Genomic DNA, 27353 nt, shown 5'->3' with positions numbered 1-27353 from the left:
TGTTCTGCAAAGGAATAATAATTTAATATTAAATTATTTATTGCATAAAGCAGTTACAACTTCAAATTCCTTTCTGCCTAATGAATGGGTCAATTTTTGTTAGTAGTTAGAACACTGCAAGGTATATTAAATATGTATGATATTTTACATATTGCCAAAATACATGCTACCTGGAAGAAAATACATACAAATCAATGGCCAGTCAAGACAAGGTCATTGATTAAACAATTTACATTGATGTAAAAAGAAATAGGCTAATCATTTGGGCTTTCACAACATAAATCAGTTTGCTTAGACGTTAGACATGGATAACATATTGCATTTACCAGAAAAAAAAACTGTTTTCAACAGATGAAAGTGATCGCTTAGTATCCAGTAGATATTTATCCTTATCAGCTGCATAATTATCATTTATATTTGTATCTTTTGCATATGTATTTTTCTTGACCCTTATGTCCCCTTTTACACGGGGCAGATTCAGTTCTGATCAGCTCACAGATCCCCTGCTGATTGGAGCAGAGCTGGTAGATGACACATCCATTTCCATTATTTTTTGGCTCACAGTGACATGACTTTTAAAGACTCATTTGATCCAGAAATTAAGTTGGTTGTATTGGTGACCTAGAGGAGTTGTGACTTCACTTATTCATGTCATGTGACAGTGCTCAGGCTTAGTAATTGGCTGCTAAGCCCAGGCACATGTAATGATGTATTAAATCGGTTGTATACCCGCTGACATTTTTTTTTTTTTTACCCCTGTAAGGCAAAAGGCATAATGAGCTAGTATGCACCGCATACTAGCTCATTATGAAATACTTATGGGTTTAGGAGATATTTTTTTTACCTACAGGTAAGCCTTATTATAGGCTTACCTGTAGGTAAAAGTTAACAAATAGCCTATACAACCACTTTAACAAATACAGAGATGCATTAATTTTTGTCTTTTGTATCTGCCTAGAGTTCAGCTTTAACCACTTGCCGACCATGCCATAGCCGAATAATGGCTACAGCACAGCCAACTAGTTCTGGGAGGGTGTACAATGACATCCTCCCAAACTTGTGCTTCCTGCACGCCCCCTCGGGACCTAGTGCATCATGGATCAGGGAAAAGGGCCAATGACAGCGACCCTTTACCACGTGATCACTCCATCCAATGACAGAGTGATCACTTGTCAACAAACCAGCGCGATATCTGGTTCAGCTCTCTTCAAACCGATCGGTACAGCATGTGCGCAGAAGAGGGAGCCTGTGCAGCAGCGTTAGTGGGCTGGATCTGGAGTGCCCAAAGTGCTGATCCATGCCCATCCATGCCTCATCAGTGCTCATTCATTCCCATCCATGCCACATCTGTGTCCATTCGTGCCACATCAGTGCTAATCTGTGCCACATCAGTGCTCTTCCGTGTCACATCCGTGTCACACCAGTGCTCATCCATGCTTCATCCATGCCACATCAGTGCTCATCTGTGCCCCATTCATGCCACATAAGTGCATATCAGTGCTCATCCGGGCCACATTAGTGCTCATCCAGGCCACATCCGTGCTCATCCATACCTCAACCGTGCCACATCAGTGCTCATCCATGCCAAATCAGTGCTTATCCGTGCCACATCAGTGCTCATTCATGCCACATCAGTGCTCATCCGTGCTTCATTCATGCCACATCAGTGCTCATCTGTGCCCCATCCATGCCATATAAGTGCACATCAGTGCTCATCAATGCCACATCAGTGCTCATCTAGGCCACATCCGTGCCACATCAGTGCTCATCCATGCCATATCTGTGCTCATCAGTGCTCATCCGTGCCACATCAGTGCTCATTCGTGCCACATCAGTGCTCATCCGTGCCACATCAGTGCTCATCCATACCACATCAGTGCTCATTCATGCCACATCAGTGCTCATCTGTGCCACATCAGTGCTCATCTGCGCCACATCCATTTCACATCAGTGCTCATCCGTGTCACACCCATGCCCATCCAAGCCTCATCCGTGCCACACCCATGCTACATCAGTGATCATCTGTGCCTCATGCCATCTCAGTGCTCATCCATGTCACATCAGTGTCACAGTGCTCATCAGTGCCACTACAGCGCTCAGTGTCATTAGTGCCCTTAGTGCCTCACAAAAGTGTAATAGGTAGTCAGGAAATTAGATTAGCAATTTATGTCCCTAGAACACCTGAAGGTGCTCCCTGCAGGTTGAGCCTCTGTATGTGGCCAGGGTGTGTAAAAGTCTCACACATGTGGTATCACCATACTCAGAAGTAGCAGAATGTATTTGGGGTGTAGTTTTTGCTATGTACATGCTATGTGTTAGAAATATCTTATAAATGGACAACTTTGTGTAAAAAAAAATGCATTTTCATTATCTTTCCACGTTTTCCAAAAACTTGTGAAAAAAATTGACATGTTCAAAAGACTCATTATACCTCCTAGATTATGTGTTGGGGTGTTTGCTTTCCAAAATGGGGTCATTTTGTGGGCAATCCCATTGTCCTGGTGCTCAAGAGCCTTCAAAAATATAATAGGAAGTCAAGAAATTAGATGTGTAATTCATGTCCCTAGAACACATGACGGTGCTCCTTGCATGTTGGGCCTCTGTATGTGGCTAGGCTGTAAAAAAAAGTCTCACAGATGTGGTATCACCATACTCAGGAGTAGCAGAATGTGTTTCGGTGTGTACTTGCAAGTATGCATATGCCATGTGAGAGAAATAACCTGTTAATATGACAATTTGGTGGAAAACAAAAATCCTAATTTTGCAAAGAATTGTGGGGAAAAAATGACAACTTCAAAAAAACCACTCACAACTCACCATGCCTCTTACTAAATACCTTGGACTGTCTACTTTCCAAAAAAGGTCATTTGGGGGGTATTTGTACTTTCCTGACCTGTGAGGCTCGGTTCACATTGGTGCGCTGTGCGATATCGCATGTGAGTCGTACCGCACTGCAGTGCAAATCACAAGTGATGTCTGTGCGATGCGATTTCAGCCATACAGATAGTATGGCTGAATTTGCATCGCATTCAGACCAAACTCTCACGGGACCCTTTTTTTGGTCGGCACCAGAATGGATCACCCAGCGAACACCCATGCGATCCGATTCATGTCTGAACTGACAGTTCGCACTGCAATATGCAAACTGATTTGGGGGTGTCATTAACGACCTATTGACACTCCCAGCAGTTCGCATATTGCAATGTGAACTGCCTTGCGAGTCAAGTGCGATGCACATTGTGCACTGTGGATCCGACTTTGCCCTGTGACTTGAAGTCCGACATCCGTCCGACTTCAATGAACAGGGATGCGACTTTGATCCCGAAAATGCAGGCACTTTGTGTCTGGTATGAATCTTTAGTGGGAACTCCACGCCAAATTTGAAAAAAAAAAAAAATGGCATGGGTTCCCCCCTCCAAGAGCATACCAGGCCCTTCGCTTTGGTATGAATTTTAAGGGAAATCCCCATGCAGAAAAAATGGCGTTGGGTCTCCCCCAAAAGACCCTTATCCGAGCATGCAACCCGGCAGGTCAGGAAAGGGGATGGGGACGAGCGAGCGCCCCCTCTCTCCTGAACTGTACCAGGCCGCATGCCCTCAACATGGGGGGCCCTGCACCCCCCATCTCAAAGCACCTTGTCCCCATGTTCATGGGGAGAAGGGCCTCTTCCCAACAACACTGGCCGTTGGTTGTCGGGGTCTGCGGGCAGAGGGCTTATCGGAATCTGGAAGCCCCCTTTAACAAGGGGGCCCCCAGATTCTGGCCCCCCCACCTTATGTGAATGTGTATGGGGTACATTGTACCCCTACCCATTCACTTAAAAAAAATTGTCAAAAATAAAACACATTACACATGTTTTTAAAGTAATTTATTATGGCAGCTCCGGCATCTCTTCCGATCTCTTCTCCGGCTCTTCTGCCTCCTCCACTGATGTCTTCTGCCTCTGCCGGTTCTTCTCCCCTCTCCGGGTCTTCTAGCTCTCTCTGGTTCTTTTCTCTCTGTCCGCTGTCTTCTGCCTCTGCTGGGTCTTCTCTGCTACCTTCTCCCTCTGTTTTTCTTCCGATGTTGACTCAACGCTCTCTCCCGCTCTAATGCTGGGTGCACAGTGTGCCACTACTTATATTGGCATGGGGCGGGGTCATCGGGTGATGTCATCCAGAGGCCCCATACCAGACCGAAGGGCCTGGTATGCTCTTGGAGGGGGAACCCGGGTAAGCTTAATCCTTTACTGCTGGAGAGCCAGGAACGCACGGCACTCTACGCTTGAGGTACCTATACCAAACGGCCATTGTGAGTAAGTACTATGACAGACTTTATGTCATGTTGCCCTCTCACTTCTTGCATATCCTACTGTCCGGACCACCTGACCTTCTGGGAATGGTGTGCCCCTGTTACGATACCTTTTATGACTGTTTGTTTTGCCCCCATGTATGCACTTGCATGACATGGCGACGCACCTACACTCACAATTATATTGCATACCCCCTTGATTGAATATGTTATGTTCTCATACAGACACATATATATTTTTTGTGCTAGACTTGTCCCCACATCTGTGGTCAATTCTTATGGGCCCTGGTGTTTTCTATGCTGGCAGGGATGCTTCTTATCTCACTCACGCCATACAACTCAATCCTTTTGGCACAAGCAACTGTACATCATCGGTGCTAAGGGGACGCATACCCAGCCCCCCAGCCAATATCCAGAGCATTCTCTTATGCGATAGGGCATTCTAGGAATTGAAGTCCCCCCTTAATGTGAATCCTGATGTGCACTTTAATTCGCTAAAGATAGTTATATTGTACATATCACGTGTCGGATCACTTAAGACGGCTCTCATAGGGAAACATTGCTTTTCACACGTCATGCGACATGAGCTCCCAATGTCGAAGCGTTTGTCGTACAAGTGTGAACCTGGCCCGAGTGTCTCAAGAAATGAGATAGGCTGTCAGTACATCAGGTGTGATCAATTTTCAATGATTGGCCCCATAGCTTGTAGACTCTATATCCTTCACAAAGATCAAATAATATACACTGATTTTGGATTATTTTTTACCAAAGAAATGTAGCAGTATGACTTTTGGCCAAAATGTATGAAGAAAAATTACTAGTTTGCAAAATTTTATAACAGAATGCATTTTTCTTACAAAACTTTCAGTCTTTTTTTTTATACGGCAAAAAAATAAAAAACCCAGTGGTGATAAAACACCCCCAAAAGAAAGCACTATTTGTGTGGGAAAAAAGGACACAAATTTCATATGGGTACAGTGTTGCATGACTGAGTAATTGTCATTCATAATGTGAGAGCACTGGAAGCTGAAAATTGGCCTGGTTAGGAAGGGGTAGAACTGCCCAGTGGGCAAGTGGTTAAAAAGTTTTATTATATGTACATGCATTTACATTGGATGAACACTCAAAAATCAATTATCTGTTTTAAAATATAATTATTGTTTTAGTCACAATATGTTTTTTTTTCTGCTTTACAAAGGAGCAAACATTGACAGCTATACTTAAATTGAAGCAAATGCATTTACTGTCTTGGGTGTTCATTTTTTTAATTTTACATCCACTGTTATTTGTCTTTGTACGGCTTAGCTGACATTTTGGTAATGTTTCTCTCCATGATTCCCAGTACAGTAAGACTACATTCACACTATACAAAATCCCAAAACCAAGACTCCATGGACACCTCCCACCATCTTTGGACAGACCATCTCTCCGAGCACCAAAGCCAAGAGTCTCGGAGTTATCTTTGACTTAGAAATGACAATGGATGCACAAATAGGATCAGTAGTTAGCGGATCTCACCGCCGCCTCCGCCTGCTACGCAGACTCATTCCCTTTATACCAGAAGAGGACAAAGCAGCAGTAGTTGGAACAATCATCAATTCTCGTCTCGACTACAGCAAACTCACTCTACATAGGTTTACCCCAATATCAGCTTGCGTGCCTACAGGCCATTCAAAACGCGGCGGCAAGGCTGCTAACAGGAAAAAAACCCTGGGAGTCCATCTCCCCATCCCTGAGGAGCCTACATTGGCTAACGGTAAAGGATCGGATCACATTCAAGACCCTCTGCCTCACCCACAAATGCATACAAGGTAACGCCCCTCAATACCTCCGAGAGAAAATAAAACACTACACACCCAATCGCAATCTGCGATCATCTAACCAAAACCTCCTCCTCGTTCCCAACTACCGCTACAAAGCAAGGGGAGAACGCAGATTCGCAGTCCAGGGACCTCGGCTATGGAACACTCTTCCGACTCACATCCGCATGGAAGAAAACCATCTGACCTTCAGGAAAAAACTCAAAACCTTCCTCTTCTAAGAAGCTGTTCAACACAAAACGCATTTAGCGGCTTGAGGCGATTCAGTTCGCATTTGCAGCGCTTTACAAATCATTCATTCATTCACTAGCCGCCTGCATTTGTTTTATTTAAACACAGAAAAATTGATCTGGGAAGTATAAGCAAACGTTACACTTCCCAGATCAAGTTCTGCATTTAAATGTACCGGTGCTTACATGCAGTCTGAGTATCCAATCTACCCCTGGACACACAGATTTAATTTTTTTCTAAATGTACCTGAATGTAGTCAAAACGTACATGTGAATTATAGCACTTAAACGGAGTTCCAGCCTGTACAAAAAAAAATCAGTAGCTACAAATACTGTAGCTGCTGACGGACACTTACCTGTCCAGGGATCCTGCGATGTAGGCACCCAAAGCCGATCCGTCCATCAGGTCCAGGTGTAGGCCCGGGATTTTCACTAAGGGAAACAGGAAGTGAAGCCTTACGGCTTCAGAGCCTGTTTCCTACTGCGTATGCGAGAGTCACGCTGCACTTTCTGAATGGTCCCGCTGTCTTCTGGGATCTGTGTGTCTCCCAGAAGGCAGCGGGGGAGGAAGCTTTTGGAGAAGGAGGGGCCGGAAATTTCACAGATTGCCGCACAACGATTGCGCCAATCTTACCCGGAAGTGGGAGTGGGTTTTGACAGGTTAACGCCCCCCCCCCGAAAGGTGCCAAATGTGGCAACCGAGGGGAGAGGTAGCAAACAAGCGGAGCTTCCCCTTTTGGGTGGAGCTCCATTTTAAAATCAATACATGCATTTACACCGTTATTTAAAAATGTCCTATAAATGGTAATAGAGGCATGTATGTAATCCCTGCCCCTCCAGTCTATATAGCCAGGTTGTGCATGAAAAATAAACATACTTACACATCCGGTCAACCGGCACTCCGCCGCAGCACACCTGGTCCCGTTCTGCCATCCTCTTCTGGTGTCACCAAAGGGGCCAGCTTTCTCTTCCAGGTTCCTGTAGCCAGCCCACGTGATGATGCACCGTGGTGCCTCATCAGGGGGCCGTCTCCAAAAACAATGAAGACTCAGGCGTCCCTTCCTGATGATTCACCACAGAACACTCCACAGCTTCTTAGGATTTGTGATTTGGATGTCTTAGGTGTCTGCAGACAGCTTTTGCGTACTTGTCACCTAGGTGAAAAATAAGGAAATACGGGAACAGGCTCCTGAGAAAGGTATTCCTCTACCCCCAAAAAAACTAAAATACCCAGTTGTGTAAGAGGAGGTGACAGGCGGAGAAGGGAAGAACATGTACTGGGAAGGAGAAGATCCACTTTAAAAACCCTTGCTCTATGCCAAAAATGTACAGTACCTATGCAATAAACTATTGTAAATTATGTTACTGTAAAAGAAAAACACCAAAGTCAAACTGTAAAGTTGATATAGAAAGATCAAAGCACAGTTTGAAATAGAAAAAAAAAGCCATGTGCAACTCTTAAATCCCCCCCACGGTATGCAGGCCAGCAAATGGCACTGAAACTGCAGAAGTTAGCCGTAAGGTGTATAACCATTAATTGTTACGCAACAGACTCTGCTTCGGTTGCTGTGCAACTAATGAAGCTAATTGTCATACTGCAGTTATCAAATTGGAAAGTCTAATTACCTAATGGTTCAAGCTGGGAGTTTACATTTAGGCAACATGTCAGATGTTTAGAGCAAAGGTTAGATGTATATCCCTGCAAATATTGTTGACAGAAAAAAAATAATAAGCTAATTATAACCTCTACAGAAAAGTGTAGCTTGTGGGGCCATACATGCTGCCAACAGACAGACTTCACTTGGAAGCCCACACCACCACCCACAGATGAAGCACGTTGTAGGCCTCGCTACTTGAAGCTTATGCCAATAACACATGCGAACAACAATGATTTAACAACGATGGTTTCAAGATTATAGTGAAGTGTGTTTTCTTAAAGTGAACGGTTGTGGCCAGTCAAAGGAAACATAAAGCTTGGGATTTTATGGTACAATAAACAGATTCTGGAGCTTCTTAGATGAATATGGTTTTAGTGTGCCATTTCTACAAACAAAAATTGATTCCCTTATCAAATATGTTCAAAGTGAATTGTTTCCTCAAGCCATACAAAAGACATTAGAAGCTTCTTGTCTATATCAATACATGGGTTAAAGCAGACCTTGTATAAAAATTGAAGGTTATCATGCTACATAGTGCCCACTGTACCCATCCAAAATCACATTAATCCTTTAAAAACACTTGTGCAAAAAAGTTAGAAATTCACTTTCTTCACCCCGGCTTCCACCTGCGTCAGTGTGACTACCTGATCCACCTGGCAAAATTCTGGGAATGCCAAGTATCCAAAATCTCCCAAGAAGACACCCCTGAGCTGTGCTGAAGCATCTTCTCGTGGGATCTGGGATCATTACCATCTCTTTTGTGAAAGTCAGGTTTAAGGGAAATTCATTTTCCAACCCTTTTTCAAGAGATGTTTTGTTTTTACACAATGAATGCAGCAATTTTGGATAGCAGAGGGCCACTTTGTAATAAGCAGACCTTGCCTTTCCGTGAAAGATATGCTTTAAGTAAGTCTTTCCTGCTAGTCATAACCAAGGATACATAAGCAAAGAAAAGAATGGAGCTAATAATGTGGTCTTACGTGGATAAAAACTTCTTACTTTATAACCGAACCATTAGACCTCATGCCCATGGACAGTCCCATCATACCCCGGGACTGTGACATCATAAGGGGTGGGGTCACCGGATGACATCACCCGGTGACCCCGCCCCATGCCTATATGAGTTGTTGCGCACCGCGTGAATGGCATTACAGCGGGAGAGAGCGTTAAGTCAACACCAGAAGAAGAGAAGAGGGAAGAAGACAACGGAAAAGACAGGGCAAGAGCTAGCAAAAGAGCGGGCAAAAGAGCAGAAGATAGTGGAGGAGCCCGGCAGAAGACAGCGGGAGAAAAGGCCGGAGAGCGCGGAGAAGAAGCCGGAGAGCGCAAAGAAGAGGCCAGAGAACATGGAAAAGTCAGAAGAGACCCCCGAATTCTGAAGAGACCCCCGGAGCTGCCTAATAAATTACTTTAAAAACCTGTGTAGAGTGTTTTTTTATTGACACTTTTTTCCCCAGGTGAATGGGTAGGGGTACGATGTACCCCATGCTCATTCACATAGGGTGGGGGGCTGGGATTTGGGGGACCCCTTGTTAAAGGGGGCACCCAGATTCTGATAAGCCCCCCTGCCCACAGACCCCGACAACCAATGGCCAGGGTTGTTGGGAAGAGGCCCTTGTCTTCATCATTATGGGGACAAGGTGCTTTGGGATGGGGGGGTGCAGGGACCCCCCTGCCCCAAAGCACCAACCCCCCCATGAGGCTTGGTATGGTCCAGGAGGGGGGGCTCACTCGCCCCTCCCTTTCCTGACCTGCCGGGCTGCTGGCTCGGATAAGGGTCTGGTATGGATCTTGGGGAACCCCCACGCCATTTTTTTTCAAAAACCATGCCAGACCGCAGGGTCTGGTATCATCTTGGTGGGGGAACCTCATGCAATTTTTTTTTTAATTTTAGCTGAGTTCCCCCCCAAGATTCTCAGCACACAAGTCGCACCGCAAGTCAGATCCTCCTGATCCGACTTCTGGTGTGACCTCTATTCAAATCAATGGGCTCCCATAGGGAACCACTGATTTTGACTAGAGACAGAAACGCCAGACCAAGCTTAACACAGCGTTGAGCCTCGTTAAATCGCGTTTAACACCTTTTGCTGGAGTCTGACATTTTTACAGCTCTAGCGCTGGAGCCTCAGAACGCACTGTTCCTGGGGTTTTTTTTGCAGCTTAAAAACAGCTATGGGGAGGCGTTTTTAAGCTGCAAAAAACTGTAAAAACGTCTGTGGGTATGAGGCCTAAAAATGTCACAATGCTGCCATTACTACAGCCACGGGTCTCCCATCCTGGACAACTTTTTAATATACTAATACTATATAAATACACACACACACACACACACACACACATATATATATCAAGGTTTTTACTGACTTCCAAAGGCAGGTATATATTATTACATACGATATTATGTAAATGATTTTTTGTGCCAAAACTACAATAATCCTCATAGGTGTATCAAAAAATACACATAGAAAAAAACAATATCTACTTTATGTCACTTACAGTATTTCTTTAAACAAAAGTTCAATAGGCTGGTCCAGGTTTATACAGTAATTTCTGTACTGCACAAATCCCCATGGCCAAGTGAAGTGCCTGAACTAACAGCTAATAATTTATCCATAGCAACATTGGGATTCGTTCTCATTAGTTTGTAGAAATCATAAATAAATGTTCTAATTACTTTATGCAGTGCAACTGAATAACCAAGCTCTTATAAAGCCAAGGGCCCATACATAGTTATCCAAAATAGGATTACTTTAGTTGGAAGTGTATATAATAAAAAACAGCATGATCATTTAGAATTCAGAATTACGATGATTGCCTTGTCCCATTTTTTAATGTTTGTAGGAAGAAATGTAAAATCACAGCAATTACATTTTTATGATCACATAGGTGCAACAGATCAAAAAACTCACGGTTCGGATCGTTTCTCGGATCAGGAGTCACGGTTTGGATCATTTTCGGATCAACAGAAAAAAATCTCCCCCACTGCAATATCCACGTCATCTCCCCCACTGTAATATCCGCAATCTCCCCCACTGTAATAATATATTAGCAGGGTATTGCAGGGTATTGGCAGAGTATTGCAGAGTATTGGCAGAGTATTGCAGGGTATTGGCAGAATATTGGCAGAGTATTGGCAGGGTATGGCAGAGTATGGCAGGGTATTGGCAGGGTATTGCAGAGTATTGTCAGGGCATTGCAGAGTATTGGCAGGGCATTGCAGAGTTTTGGCAGGGTATGGCAGAGTATTGGCACTGCTGCCATCTGATCTCTTCCCTCCACTGTACAGATCAGTACACAGAGGGGAGAGAGGAACCGGCGTCATGACATGACGCCGTATTGTGTACAAGTGATCGCTCCATCATTTGACGGAGCAATCGCGTGGTAAACGGCCGCCGGGTGTACCAAGATGGCTGCCGCTCCGGAGCTAGGCCAAAGCGCGGCCTTTCCTAAGGTCGAGGCGGCAGCGCGCTCCGCGGAGTGCATGTGTGCTGATCTGAACACGCTGAACCGTTCGGATCATGGATCGGTGACGATCCGTTGCACCCCTAGTGAAAACTGTATACAAAATGAGTGCAAATTACTTTGTCCTTTTCTTTTTACGTTGTGGAGACTATTGCGGTGCCGTTAATATATTCCCCAAAATGGCGCCCAGAGGGAGGCCATTATGTCCCCGTTTACATGGCACTCTAAAGCTTCCTTTATTTGGTCTGCAGCAAGATGGCACTGCTATGCACTTTACATTTGGTCTCTACCAATATGGCGGCACTGGTTTAATCGCCCCAAAAATGGTGCCCGGAGCCTATTTATTCCAAAGTCTGTAAGTGTTAGGCAGGCTTGTGTGACATCACCACACAATGCTGGCACCCTGCTTCTGCCCTGACAATCTCCATGTTGTCCACAGTGGCCTTCATGGTTCCTGGCAAGAGGCTATCTGCATGAGGAAGTGCCTGGGCAGGGAAAAAGCTGTCATCTAATGCAGTGGTCATCAACCCTGTCCTCGGGGCCCACTAACAGGCCAGGTTTTATGAATTATCTTGGGGAGATGCAGACTAGAATACTGCAATCACTGAGCAGCAAATGATATCACCTGTGATGTATTTGTTATCTTGCAAACCTGGCCTGTTAGTGGGCCCTGAGGACTGGGTTAATGACCACTGATCTAGTGGGACTGCATTACATGCTGCTTTTTGGATCACACATGCATATTATCTTTGTTTTTATGAGAACTAATAAACTACTGCGCTTAAGGTCTTAAATAGGTCTGCACTTAAATAGGTCTGTAAAGGGTCTTCAGATCCCTGTGGTGTGATGTAATCAGCCAAAGAATCCCCTCCTGGGTTTATATGGGTCGGCCCCACAGTACTGTTGCTTCATCATTATATATAAATACTGGGGGGGGGGGGGGATTTAACAAAACTGGAGCAGCTGTGCATGGCAACCAATCAGTTTCTAAGTATCTGCAAGAGGAAAATGACTTACTAAGAACAATATTGGGAGCCAGGTTGAACTTTGTCAACTGTCATAATTGAGATGATCCACATTAATATTAAAAAAATAATAAATACATATTATTATATTTTTTTTATTATTATTGTTAATATGATTATTTAATTAAATAATGATTAAATATTTTTGCGGTTTGAATGCAGTCAAATACTGATCAGATAACTCAAACTGGTTGCACATCACTGTGTTACAAGTAACTGTTTACACATTCCAGCAAATTACCAAACTAAAGGAGTCATATTTGATGGCTAGAACATAGCATACAATACTTTTTTGTCAGTGCAAACAAGGTTTATGTTAAGAAAATTAAAGTATAATTTAAGGCAAAACTTTTGATTTAGGTTTGGAAAGAGTGGAGAGGGATTAGAACACCTGTCAGTTGTTATTGCTGTCTGTTCCCCTGTTAGGGAGATTCACCCTCTCTATTTGTCTTGTTTACCATTATCATTGAAACTGAAAGTAAAAGAAAATCCCAAATTTCAGGATGTCCCCAGAGACGTAATAGAAGGGAAATCTTCCAATGGAGATGCTAGTTCTGGTAGCCTGGGGGACACCAGGGGATTCCCTTAATTTGTAGAGATTTCCTCTCATTTCCTGTTTTGGCTATGGGACAAGAAATAAAAAGGTAAATCTCCCCAATGGGGCACATATGGCAAAACAATAATAATTAAAAAAAAACAAGGGTTATAACCCCTCCTTGCTCTATCCAAAATGAAAAAAAGCTTTGCCTATAGTTCCATTTTAAATTGTAAGGAAATAAAATACTTTTGTGGTCTAAATCCTTTAGAATGAATGCAGAGAAGACAATAAAACGGGTTAGAGAAAGAAAAGAATAATCTCCAGTAAAGATATGGCAGTATAAATTGAATTTTGTAAAATGTAGACATTTCATTTTACAATTATGTAGAAGTTGAGCAGGAGTTGATATAAATGTACAGGTAAAACCTAAGGAGCTAGTCATAGCATAGAAAATGGGACCTTTGACTGTAAAATCTCTTCTTGAAATACAGTACAGAACACAGACATATTCATAGACAACTGGGTTTTATACTCCTACCTTCAAGCGATTGTCAGGACCCTCATATAACCCCTTCCACGCCTGACAATCCTCAGTTTTTAGTAAGCAATAGAGGATTACAGACAGATAGGAGGGTTTTGTGTCCTGTACGTATGTAAAGAAATAGAATTCAAGTACTGTACGTCAAGACAAAAACCCCTTTTTCTTTATCATGCAGTACGGGATATTCATAGATGAATGGGATGTCCAAAAGCAACACAATAAGGGGTGGGAAATAGAGCAAACAAATGTCAAGGACCCAGAGATGCAGCTGTTTTAAGGGGCATGTAGGACTGCTTGGCCCCTGCCTTGGACCTGTAGGGCACCCATGCGCTGTACAAAGTACCAAGATGAGTGCCAAAAGCAGGGTCCCATTCCAAAGCCATGTTGCAGGTGAGTCCAGCTTCTTCTCCTGCGGGGTCTGGGCACAGTCTCCGCTGCATACCCAGGGCACCGATCCAGGAGCTGTGCAAGTAGAATGTATTACTGTTGGGCAGTCAGGAAAAAAATCGTAGATCCAGTAAGCTTCCTCACTAGAAAGGAGACATCCCTCACCCAAGGACAGTAGCCAAAAAATGATGATTGCTGAATTGGGAGGGGTTATAAGGGGGTCCAATCACCTGAATGTTGGAGCATATAACAATGTCATCTATAAATATTCCTGTGTCTTGAACTGTACAAAAAATAAATATATCTATATTTTTTTCTAACTTTAGAACTATTCTCCACCACATTGAAAGGATCATGAAACCTTGTGGATCTGTTCAACCTTTGCACAACATCCAGTAAATTAGGCATGGGCAAATTTATGTAGCATCCAGTAAGAATCATGGGAATCTCCACATTTTTTTTCACATTGGTTATCGTGCTCCCAGAATTTGCAAACAGGAAAAGTTGTAAAAAAGAAAAAAAAAAAAAAGCACAGTTTTTGTAAAGAATATAAGAAGTTGAGGCCAGGTTCATGCAACACGAATTTAACTATAAATAAATGCATTTGACAAGGAACACGAACAAAAAGTACCAAATTAGGTCAATCTTTTTCAGGACCTAGTGCTTGAAATCGTTTCATTTAAAAGATTAAGTGTTATTGCTTTGTATCACGGAAGCTTTCAACTTTGCAATAACGGCACTTGCACATGTAATACAAGAGTCTGATCTATCAGTTCATTAAAGCGGACCTTCAGTCATTTTTTCATCTTTCCATCTATTATATCTTCTGCCCTTGTTGTCTTAACTTTGGATAGTTAAACATTTTTTTTCTGCCAGTAAATACCTTTTACAGCCCACTTCTTATTTCTTGTCTGGTAAAAAGCCTAGGCTTATGACATCATGCACAGCTCTCTCTCTCTCACTCTTGTGAGAGTTTGCCAGAAAGGGAGAGGGGATGAGTCATAAAAGAGATAATGGGAGCTGCAGAGCTGGAGGAGGTGTGCCTCTGTGTGTCTGTGTAAATCCAGGAAGTGAACAGGCAGCAGCTTCAGCTTCCCATAGTTAAAATGGCTGCAGCCAGACTCAGTGGAGGGAGATTTCTGCAGCATGTTTGGCAAGTACAGAATCACAATATATATAAAGTAATATGCAAAGTGGTTGGAGGGAAGCTTCAGAATGGCAAAGATGTTTTTATTACAAATTATGTGAGCAGACTGCAGTTCCTCTTTAACAGATGGCATACCTAATTTCATACATTTATAAATGGTGCTAAAAGTGCTGGAAAAAAAGTTGATTGAAACAAAAGCTGTGTATTTATTAAGTTAACAGAAGGGTGACCACTTGAGACATAATCAAAAGAAACAAACTCACCCTACATGACCACAAGATACAATGTAACCAGTACAATAAACTGCCTTTGTAATTGGTAACTTTGTAGGAGCCTTTACTGTGGCTTGTTCAATAAACATACAAAGTTACCATATTATTTCCACAGTACTAAAGAGGTTCTTTAAAAAAAAGCAATTGATATATTAACTCATCTTACATCAGAGCCGCGTTCAGACTACACAAAGCTCATGGCTCTCCATGGAAGCTGAAGATGAATTCTAGGTAATAAGTAATCAGTGAGTTCTTAGTAATTCACTGAAGTCAGAATCTATTATCCTCCTCATATGTTGTGGGCAGGTTCACTTTCTAAAACCAACGCGGTAAATCTTCTTTTTATTGATTGTCATCTCTCACAAATAAAATTTGTGAAATGGGTGTATTTGGGAATAACCCTCCCGCACCAAAATCAAGTAAGCAAATGGTATTTCTGGATTAGCAAATTGCCAACAAGCAGAGTCAAACTTATGCTTTATTGTCCCCTAGACCAAAATACCCCCTACAAATGCTTTTGCTTTGGGTGCTGCCCCCCCCTAACACCTACTCCGACCCTATTCCGTATAGACATTATACACAGTACTGTGCAAAAGTTGTACAGGGGCAAAATGATATCTCTCTCTCTGTAGTCCATGTCTCTCTTAATACCAGGAAGGTGTTTGCTTGCTTTGGAAACCGCAGTTTGGCATTGCATGCTATTAAGCTTATGATCTACCAGAACACCCAGATCCTTCTCCACCACTGACTCCCCCAGCTGTTCACCTCCTAGTATGTAAGATACGTGCATGTTTCTAGCCCCCAAGTGCATAACTTTACATTTATCAATATTAAAATGTTTGTTACCCCAACACATATTCCTGATACGTGCTTGCTGTACCATGTACTTGTATGAGAAAGTATCCCATTCTCTTTGTATTGCTTCCTTTATGTGAAATCCCTGGTGTTCCTGCTAGTCCCTTTGCTTTCCTAGTAAAAACGGAGCAGGAGAGCACAGCGTGGTCAGTTCTCTAGCTATGCTGGGAACTCATTGTACTCTCCTCCAATGATCAGACTTGTTCTGACACGCACCCGCTGTTTAGCAAATTTCAGGCGGGCCTGTACATGTGCTTTCTTGAGCAGGGGGACCTTGTAGGGGCTGCAGGATTTCATTCCTTTACGGCATAGTGTGTTGCCATTTTTTTTTTGGGGGGGACTGTGGTCCCAGCTGCCTTGAGATCATTGACAAGATTCTCCCGTGTAGTTCTGGGCTGATTCCTCACCGTTCTTATGATCATTGAAACTCCACGAGGTGAGATCATGCATGGAGCCCCAGATCGAGGGAGACTGACCGTTATTTTGTATTTCTTCCATTTGTGAATAATCGCACCAACTGTTGTCACCCACTCACCAAGCTGCTTGGTGATGGTCTTGTAGTCCATTCCAGCCTTGTATAGGTCTACAATCTTGTCCCTGATATCCTTGGACAGCTCTTTGGTCTTAGCCATGCTGGAGAGATTGGAATCTGATTGATTGATTGCTTCTGAGAACAGGTGTCCTTTATACAGGTAACAAGCTGAGACTGGGAGCACTCCCTTTAAGAGAGTGCTCCTAATCTCACCTCGTTACCTGTATAGAAGACACCTGGGAGCCAGAAATCTTGCTGATTGATAGGGGATCAAATACTTATTTCACTCATTAAAATGCAAATCAATTCATAACTTTTTTGAAATGCTTTTTTTTTTTTTTTTATTTGTTTGTTGTTATTCTGTCTCTCACTGTTAAAAATAATCCTACCATTAAAATTATAGAATGATCCTTTTTTTGTCAATGGGCAAATGTACAAAATCAGCAGGGGATCAAATACTTTTTTCCCTCACTGTAGTATGTTTCTGTAATAGAAAACCTTCCTGCTCCCTGCTTTTGAGTTTCAGACAACAGTCCTGCTTTAAGGTTACCATATATCAAAATATGTGACATAAGATTTAAAGCATGATTTGATATATGACAACAATCCTGTATAGCTGTAGCATGTAAAAAATGTAAAAAAAAAATAAAACAACATGCAACAACCCATGAGCCATCTAGACAACAAGGGCTATTGTATGCATGTTTCATTTGTTTTTGTAAGTCTAAACCTATTACTGACTTTTACATACTACATATAGGAGTAAACAGATGCAAAAGTCAAAATGTTGTGTTATCACTTAACCCTAAGGCTTAAAGGGGTTGTAAAGATAAAAATTTTTTCACCTTAATGCATTCTATGCATTAAGGTGAAAAAACTTTTGACAGTACCGCTGCCCCCAGCCCCCCCGTTTTACTTACCTGACGCCTCGAATCTTCGCTGCTCGTCCTCATTGCAGCTCAGCCTGGTCGCTGATTGGCTGCAGTGGATGGATTGAAAGCAGCGCAGCCATTGGCTCGCGCTGCTGTCAATCACATCCGATGACGCGACGCGCCGGGGGGCGGGGCCGAGTGATACAGCGAGCGGCCATAGCCGCCGGCTGTATCACGGGAGCGCGCCCGCAAGCACTCACCACCATGCGAGGGAGCTCGCATTAAGGTGGTAAATGCTTGCGGGGAGGAGCTGAAACAGCCGCCGAGGGACCCCAGAAGACCAGGATCGGGGCCACTCTGTGCAGAACGAGCTGCACAGTGAAGGTAAGTATGATATGTTTGTTATTTTAAAAAAAAAAATTACCTTTACAACCCCTTTAATGTACACGGGACGTTTTTACAACCTCTCCTGAACAATTTAACTTGACAAATAGTAACCCACGTTTAAAATGTCCATTTTGCCGCGTTTACATGCCGCGTTTGCGTTTAGAAGCATTTGAAAAAAAAAAAAAAATTGTGAACAAGTGAAAAACACCTGTAAACGAAACGCGAGTTGCCGCGTTTAGAAGCGTATGGTGCTTGAAATGCCTCTAAACTCAGCGTCTGAACTAATTTTTTTGCTTTCCAAAAAAGGCCTCTAAACTCAACTGCCTAAAAACGACATTAAAATGAACCTGTGTACATGTACACATAAGATAACATTGAATGAGTTCAGGGGCAGCTGAAAAAAGCATTCAACTGCCTCTGAACGTCCGTTTACCAGCAGCAGTGTACATGAGACCTTAGGCTTCATGTACACGGGACGTTTTACAACCTTTCCTGAACGATTTAACTTGACAGATAGTAACCCACGTTTAAACCGTCCGTTTCGCCGCGTTTTTTTTAAAAAAGTGTTTTTTTTTTAAAATGGGCAAAAACGAAAAATGCCTATAAACGAAACGTGGCTAAACGTAGGTTACCGCGTTTAGCATCTGAAACTTCGGCGTCTGAACTCATTTTTTTTTTGCCTTCAAAAAAAAGCCTATAAACGCAACTGCCTAAAAATGACAGTAAACGAACCTATGTACATGGACACATAAGATAACATTGAATGAGTTCAGGGGCAGTTGAAAAAAGTGTCCAAACGCCTTTGGATGTCCATTTAGCAGCAGCAGTGTACATGAGGCCTAACTGAAATGCACACTCTTTATTATAGGGCAGCGGGAAGGGGAGAAGGTACACCTTCAGAGCTCCCAATCACTGGCTGTAAAAATCCATACCAAGCTCCTGGTTGCTGCTTTTGATGTCGCTGTCCCTGCCTCTCCACCTCGCCCAATCAGAGCATGCTTTGCATTCATGCAAAGCATTCTCTGAATAGTTCCTATGCTGAGCAGCTGACTTCTTATGTTCAGAATGCAGCAATTCACTCGCTCAGCACGGGACCTGGAAGCAATCACTGAAGTAGCGATGTTTAGTGATTTCCAGCTTTCAGGTTAATCGGCCAGGTATGTACATAGTTATATTGGTTCAAACAGGGCCAATGTAACTACAACATACATAAAAATATTCATAACTAGAATCCATCTTTAACCAACTACTACTAGCTATAGAAAAGTATGAATTTAAAAAATAAAAAGTCCTAAAACCCTCAAAATGTAGGGAGCTTACATTGGGAAAACTTTCCTTTTCCCAAACACAGGAGTTTTAGCGGTACCTATTTCAAGACTATCTTAGTTTTACATTTACAACAGTGTAAAATAGTTCCTAATTCACTTCGGTAACATTCAAGAAGTAAGCTAAAATTTGTAACAGGCAGTTGTAACACTTAAATAAGTAAACAATAAAGTCTAAAGCAGTAATAAAGCCCAGTATGTAGTTACTCACCGCTCTCGTCTCATAAAGTATCAGCTTTTGAATACCACTTATTAGAGGAGCAGCAGGTGGCATTGTGACAATTCTCTAGTTTAGCTCATAGATTGCAGAGGTCTTTTATCTAAAATAAAAAAATATATATATGTATAAAGTAAGTACGCAGCAACAAAACTAGAAAACTTTAAAAGTAGAAGTAAAGGCAAAACTTCTTTTTATTAGTTTGGATAGAGTAAAGGGGGTTGGTGACCCCTTCAGTTTGTTTTGCCATCTGTGTCCCATTGGGTATATACAGTATCTCTTCACTTCATGTCCCATAGCCATTACAGGAAGTGAGAGGAAATCCCGCCAAAGATTTGTCACCAGAACGATGTGTCTTCAATGGAAGATTGCCCCTCTAGTACTGTTCTGGGGACAACCCAAAATTTGTGATTTTCTTTCACTTTTAGTCTCGGAGGTAACAGTAAACAGGACAAATAGATAAGACAAATCTCTCTCCTAGGGGCATAGACAGCAATAAAAACGGACAGGTGTTCTGATCCATCTCCATTCTATCCAAAGGGAGAAAAAAAAAAAAAAAAAAAGTTTTGCCTTTAGTTACATTTTAAAACATAGATAGCACAGTAAAGTAGAATGCTGTAGAGCAGGGGTGTCCAAACTTTTTTCAAAAAGGGCCAGATTTCATGAAGTGAACAAGCGTGAGGAGCGACCATTTTGCCTGACATTCTATGAACCATTAAAATTCGGTGTAAGTGTGTTCGTCCGAGTAATAATACACTGCCCAACAAGAATTCTCCTGCCTTTGTGGCTGTGTGTGGTGAAGAGATGAGCTTGGGTGTGTTATTTGGATACACTGTATATATATCTTTTGAGGCCCCCAACGAATCCCTGACCGCCGCTCAGGACTAAGGATGAGCTCGGGCGTGTTATTTTGTATTTATGGGCGTATAACACGCACCTTCAGTTTAAGAGGGAAGTTTCAGGAAAAAAAACTTACATTTTAAATGAAGTACTGTGAAGCAAAATAAGGGTCAGTGCCCACCAATGCAGCCTCACCGTTGCCATAAATGCAGCCTCGCCGTTGCCATAAATGCAGCCTCGCCGTTGCCATGAATGCAGTTTCACCATTGCCATGAATGCAGCTTCACCATTGCCATGAATGCAGCCTCATCATTGCCATGAATGCAGCCTCGCTGTTGCCATGAATGCAGCCTCACCAATGCCATCAGTGCAGCCTGATCCATGCCCATCTGCAGCCTCGGAGGGGACGGCGAGGGGGCGGGACGAGCGCCAACAGATTACATACAGGAGAATCTGTTTTCTCGGCAGCCTTTTTAATGCAAAATCCCGCCTCCTATAATAGACAGAACAGTCGTCCAATGACAGCTCAGGAGACGGTAATTTCTATTAGAGGCCGCTGAGTAAACATGAGATTCTCCTGTATGTAATCTGTCGGCACTCGTCCCGTCCCCTCCCTGTCCCCTCTGAAGCACCAATAAATACAGTATATATCTTTTGTGGCCCCCGCAGCGCTCGGGGATTCATTGGGGTCCAAAAAAGATAGATATACCCAAATTACCAGCGGGGCCGTTTGAAACCGGAAAGCGGGCCGCAATTGGCCCACTGGATGGACTTTGGACATGCCTGCTGTAGAGCAATATTAAAACATATGATAAGACAGCTACACTGGGGTGGGGGAGTTAGTGGAGATATTGAACTATGTCACAAAGGTTACAGGAAAATTAAGGAAAAGTGTCTATATTTAAAGTGTGTGCATAGTCAAAAGTTTTATCTTTTTTTTGCCCCCTTACATCCGGGTCCTCAAAGTCCCCCCTTACATCCGGGTCCTCATCAAAGTCCCCCCTTACATCCGGGTCCTCATCAAAGTCCCCCTTACATCCGGGTCCTCATCAAAGTCCCCCCTTACATCCGGGTCCTCATCAAAGTCCCCCCTTACATCGGGTCCTCATCAAAGTCCTCCCTTACATCCGGGTCCTCATCAAAGTCCCCCCTTACATCCGGGTCCTCATCAAAGTCCCCCCTTACATCCGGGTCCTCATCAAAGTCCCCCCTTACATCCGGGTCCTCATCAAAGTCCCCCCTTACATCCGGGTCCTCATCAAAGTCCCCCCTTACATCAGGGTCCTCATCAAAATCCCCCCTTACATCAGGGTCCTCATCAAAGTCCCCCCTTACGTCAGGGTCCTCATCAAAGTCCCCCCTTACGTCAGGGTCCTCATCAAAGTCCCCCCTTACATCCGGGTCCTCATCAAAGTCCCCCCTTACATCTGGGTCCTCATCAAAGTTCCCCCTTACATCGGGGTCCTCATCAAAGTCCCCCCTTACATCCGGGTCCTCATCAAAGCCCCCCTTACATCAGAGTCCTCATCAAAGTCCCCCCTTACATCAGGGTCCTCATCAAAGTCCCCATCTGAGTCTGTGACACCGTCTTGTAGATGGCTGGATGTGGTCCCTGGCCTGTAGTTTGGAGACCCCTGCTCTAAACTTTAACTAGTAAAGAAAATAATTCTAAAACTAAATGTTTTGACAAAACATACACGTTGAGCAAATCAGCCGCTAATATCTTCCGGAAGTAAGTTGTCCCTTGACAACCATTTATATGATGAAACTCTGCCTCATACAGTTTTATTGTCCCTAACTGTGAAATAACCAGTCACACAAAAAGTAAAAATGAAAGGATGACTATCGTGAATAACTTTTTTTTTTTTTTTTAACTATACGAACACCATTATATTTCTGATTTGTTTGTAATTACCATTATGCTTAGAGGTGGGAGGTTTTCACTTGGTGTTGCAAAAGCAGCATATACAGATCAGACAACCAGCGAAGCCTGAGATTTTTTGTAATGTTACCAAGTATTATGAAAAAAAAAAAAAAACTTTATTCTTAGAAACTTGGCGATTCAAATTCAATGAATCGTTGCTAAATTTTAAAATATGTTATTATTTCCATGTTTTAAGTTGTCAACACCAGTATGGTTTCCGCTTCAATTTATTTGTAAATTGATATATTTTAGGCCCCCTTTCACACTGCTCTGTAGCATAATCACAGTAAACACACATATGCGTTTTTACTGTGATTTGGCTGTGTTACCGATGTGTTTCCCGTGCGTTTCTGTGCCGCTTGCACCTGTGAAAAATGGACATGTGACTCAAAAATGCACCAAAAACATAAATCGTGGGTGCGTTTTTACCATGATTTTACCACAATTTCCATTCAATAGGAAGCTATGTTTTTGGTGCGGTTAAGGATGTAGCATTGAGGGACTTTTCAAAACACACCACTTCCACAGCACAGTGGTGTGAAAAGTCCCATAGAATGTAAAGGGAAACATTTTTCCTGTGTTTTTCCTGCAATATAAAAACGCAGGAGAAATGTATCAGTGTGAAAGGGCCTTATAATGTATTAAGTTTGAATGATGTTTTACTTGGTAGCATCCCTATAGTCTTTTTATACGCTCTCTCTTTTTAAATTTAAGGATGAATTCCAACAGACTAATGCAACTAATGCATCAGGGTGGATTTGATTTAAATCGATTTAAATCACTCGTAAAAAGGCTTGATTTAAATCATAATTTTTAAAGAGCAACTGTCATCTCTGTCCCGCTGTTGACTCACCGACAGTCCCATTCACTTTAATGGGATTGCTGGTGATGCGGCAGTGACAGAACAAGGTGAAGGACGTGGCGGCAACAGGTGAGTGGATGCCCATTAACGGGCGCTGCCATGATGGATCTGAAATGACAGGTGCTCTTTAAATGTAAGGACTTATTCTTGCTGGTAGACTCTTTAATATTTGCAAACAAAATGATGGTTTCCTATTTAGATTAATAAGTTGTCAGGTTAGTAAAACAGCGATATCGTAACCAATTCAGTCATACAGTTTGAAGTGTACATACATTTGCAAAACAATGGGATAAAGGAATATTGCTGAACTTTGTTTTATCTCATGGTTACTATGACATTGTGTGAATGCATCAATATAGTGCATGTTATCTCCGCTTGCAGAGCTTGGATTCATTGAATGAGTTTACCAAAAATGTAAATATGCAGAATATACAGCCTCATGCTACATAACCAAGCTCCATTTCGTGCTGAATAAACTAAATTATTAATGTATCTTTAAGTGGAAGTCTCGCGAAATTTTTTTTTTAATAGTCAGCAGCTACAAATACTGCAGCTGCTGACTTTTAAGATAAGGACACTTACCTGTCCAGGGCGCCCGCGATGTTGGCACCCGTGGCCGTACCGTCCCTCGGATGCTGCCGCCGCCATCTTCGGTAAGGCAATCAAGAAGTGGAGCCTTGCGGCTTCACAGCCTGGTTCCCTACTGCGCATTTCCCAGCAGACAGCGGGGGGGGGGGACGAGAAAACGGGAAGAGACGTAGACTCCCGCGGGTGTCTATGCCCGGAAGTGGGTGCAAATACCTGTATTATACAGGTATCTGCACCCCCCTCCCCTCTGAAAGGTGCCAAAGGTGACACCGGAGAGGGGGGAAGGTTCCGAAAAGCAGAGGTTCCATTTTTTGTGAACCTCCGCTTTAAATAGAAAACTATCTTTAGATAGATTTTTGCTAAAAAAGCAATTTATTAAAATAAATTTGATTTAAAAAAAAAAATCAATTTAAATTAAAAAAAAAAATCAGATTTAAAATTTTAAAAATGTGATTTTTAATTTTTTTTTTTTTTTTTTAAATCATTGATATATATCCACCCTGGCAACTATGCATATACTATACCTAGCCAATGCCCCAAGCTGGACCAATGTATCTAACCTGGAATTCCTCTTTAAGCAGTTCAAGTCCAATGAATAATCAGAATTTATTTAAAAAGGTAAACTGCCAGGGGTTAAAAAAAAATATGTTTAGGTTATCAATGTAAATGTTACATTAGGTTATCAATGTAAATGTTAGACTTATAACCCTTGAAAGTGTAGGACTATGAAAAGAAAGCCAAGGTGTCATAGGGTACAGTTTCCTACGCTGTTGAAAGGCACGTGGAAACTGGAGGAAACTCTGATGGAAGCAGGTCTGACCCAGAGACTACTCGTGAAAAAAACTAGTGTTAAAGCAGTTAAAGGCTTCCACCTTCTGTGATGAATGCCACCCTTTAAAGTGGTTGTAAACCTAGTTACACTGCTTGTACCTACAGGTAAGCCTATAATAAGTCTTACCTGTAGGTACTGTAAATATCTCCTCAACCTGGATGGTTGAGGAGATATTTACCATATACACTTGCGCCAACATCATCGGCGCATGCGCACTGAAGAAACAGCCCGCTTGTGCCGTTTCTTCAGCAGCCGTGTCCAGAAATAACTCCGGGAGACATGTCGCTGGTCACGCTGCAACAGCTTCGATCTATGGTCAAAATTTATAATGCGCTAGTATGCGGTGCATACTAGCTCATTATGCCTGTGTCTTACTGGGTTTATTTAATTTTTTTTTCGAGTTTACAACCACTTTAAATCCCACAATTTTTGTTTTTTTTACATGCAGATGGAAGTACATCTTTCACCGAACTTCTCTGTCAAGAATGTGACATTTAGTTCCCTAGACAGGCCACACGTTTGCAATCGAGGCAAACCACGTCTTGTGAAGCTTGTCGCCCCAAAAAAAGTTCAGGAGCTTCTTTTAGGCGTCATGCTTCACACAATGCGATTTATCACGCGTCAATCAGAGCAGAACCGCACCGCGTTTTTAGGTGCCATTCAAACGAATGGCATCTGAAAAGTGCGTTGTTTTTCGATTTCTCCTTCACACATGGGTGTTTTAAAATCACGGGTAGAATTGGGGCTCTTCTGCCCACGATTTTAAAACGCCCATGTGTGAATACAGCCTGAGGGCTGGGAGATTCACATGTGATCTGAGCGCAGTGCAATTTCAGCCCATTCATTTGAATGGACTGAAATATCACCAGACTGCACCAAAAAGTAGCTCATGCTAGGCCTGGGGAAAAAATTGATTTAAATCTTGAATCGAGTTGATAGGACAAAACGATTCAAAATTTAAGCAAATCGATTTTTTATTTTTTTTTTACTGCGCCAGTCCTGAGGAGCTGCGGGTAGGAGTTTTTAGGCGAGGCTGGACTAGGCCGAAGCTGCAGCCTCACCTAAAAACTCCTGCCTGCAGCTCCCCAGGACCGGCGCTGTCACTGCGCCGGTCCTGAGGAGCTGCGGGCAGGAGTTTTTAGGTGAGGCTGCGGCTTTGGCATGGCCTCGTCTAAAAACTCCTGCCTGCAGCTCCTCAGGACTGGCGCGGTGTCCAAACTCAATTCGAATCGTGAATCGAGGTTTTTTTTAAAAAATCGCAGATTTTTTTTTTTTTTTTAGAAAATCGCTCAGCTCTAGCTGATGCACTGCTTTCAAAAAAACACACAGCAACTGGATTGCATGGCACTACTGTATTATGCGATCCGGTGCAGGCAGACGCATTGCGTTTGGGGTGTCATTTAGTGAACACTGGCACCCTCTACAGATCACAATGCGGAGCGGGAAACATGCACAGACTGCAGGTTGCCTGCAACGCGTTCTGGTGTGAGCTGGCTATAAAAGTTCAGACCAGGTCAGTGTTCTACATGGAGCCAAAAACGTCTGCCGCTGTGCACTCCATGCCCTTACCATTTCTAGAAAGTCCGCTTTCTTTGAAACAGCGACAGCATGACGGCACAGCCAGAGGGTGCTGTAAAAGTAAATGGTTCAATCTTCAATTACTACCACAGTACAGACACCTAGAGTGAAAACAGTGAGGAGTCGGACCCATCCATCAGTCCACATAATTGTTTCTCCCCTTTGTTGGTCCTGAGCACTGTGCCTGTACATCGCTAAAGTCAAATCTAGCCCTGCCACCTGGGTTATCAAAGCCTTCTGGAAAAAGTGTCCTAGGAGGGTGAAAAGTGCTGTTCTCCACTAACAGATCTATCCATAGAATTATTCCAATACCAAGAGCTGCGTGCAATGCGTTTCACTCCTGACCTCTGCAGATAAAGGAAAGAATTGCTTTGCAGAGCAGACTGTAGTTAATAGTGTATATCAGAATAAAATAGGCGACCGCTCACTTGTTATGTCTAATGTGATTTCAGGTTATAAGCTTAATTTATGTGGGGTGTTTATTACCAGGCAGTAATTATTAGCACACGCCAGTACCCAGGATGAATTACAGGGAAGGATTTTGTGAATGGCATACATCACCCAAGGCCTTTTCTTATCCATGTAGGACATATTTAAATCTGATATACACACATGATGACTGGCCGACTGTCACGTCAACAGACTTAACTTTGTTAATATATTAAATATAATAACATTATTAAATGGCTCAGCTTTATAAATTTATAGTTCTACTGCAGGCACAATCTGTTTAGGATCACAAAAGGCGGATGGAATGACACAGAAATGCATGAAAGTAAAGACAAATTATAACCAAAAAAGCATAACGTAGTATAACTAAAAAGTAAAAACTAAAAGGCAATGTTTTTTTTGTTTTGGAAAGAGTGGAGAGGGATTAAAATACATATAGTTACATACTGCAGTTAAAAATAGTTAGCCAGCTTTAAAAAAAAAAGTCCATCTAGTTCAACCAATAAAAAAAAATAAAAATAAAAAAAATAGCCACAGCTGATCCAGAGGAAGGCAAAAAACCCAGAAAAGCAAGATCCAAAAGCAAGACTGAAAAAATTCCTTCCTGATCCCCCAAGAGGCAATCAGATAATCCCTGGATCAACTTTACCTATAAATCTTAGTACCCGGTAGAGCTGGGCGATTTTCTCCAAAAAAAAAAAAAAATCTGCGATTTAAAAAA

At 42.6% G+C, this 27353-nt stretch overlaps 1 protein-coding gene across 2 annotated transcripts in view; it reads right to left on the bottom strand.

Annotated features, from left to right (window-relative positions):
- Positions 1-27353, bottom strand: part of FIG4 (FIG4 phosphoinositide 5-phosphatase) — a 444470-nt gene that overhangs the window by 389533 nt on the left and 27584 nt on the right. Inside the window, exon 2 of one of the 2 annotated variants that reach the window (XM_073627061.1) lies at positions 19553-19661. The exons of the other annotated variant lie outside the window; for it this stretch is intronic. Coding sequence (XP_073483162.1) covers positions 19553-19615 — 63 coding nt within the window. The 5' untranslated portion in view covers positions 19616-19661. The remainder of the gene's footprint in view (positions 1-19552; positions 19662-27353) is intronic. 2 annotated transcript variants of the gene reach the window in all.

Source organism: Aquarana catesbeiana, linkage group LG04 (genome assembly GCF_042186555.1).
Source record: "Aquarana catesbeiana isolate 2022-GZ linkage group LG04, ASM4218655v1, whole genome shotgun sequence".
In the NCBI taxonomy this organism is placed as follows: Eukaryota; Metazoa; Chordata; class Amphibia; order Anura; family Ranidae; genus Aquarana; species Aquarana catesbeiana.
This window is presented reverse-complemented; position numbering and strand designations above follow the sequence as displayed.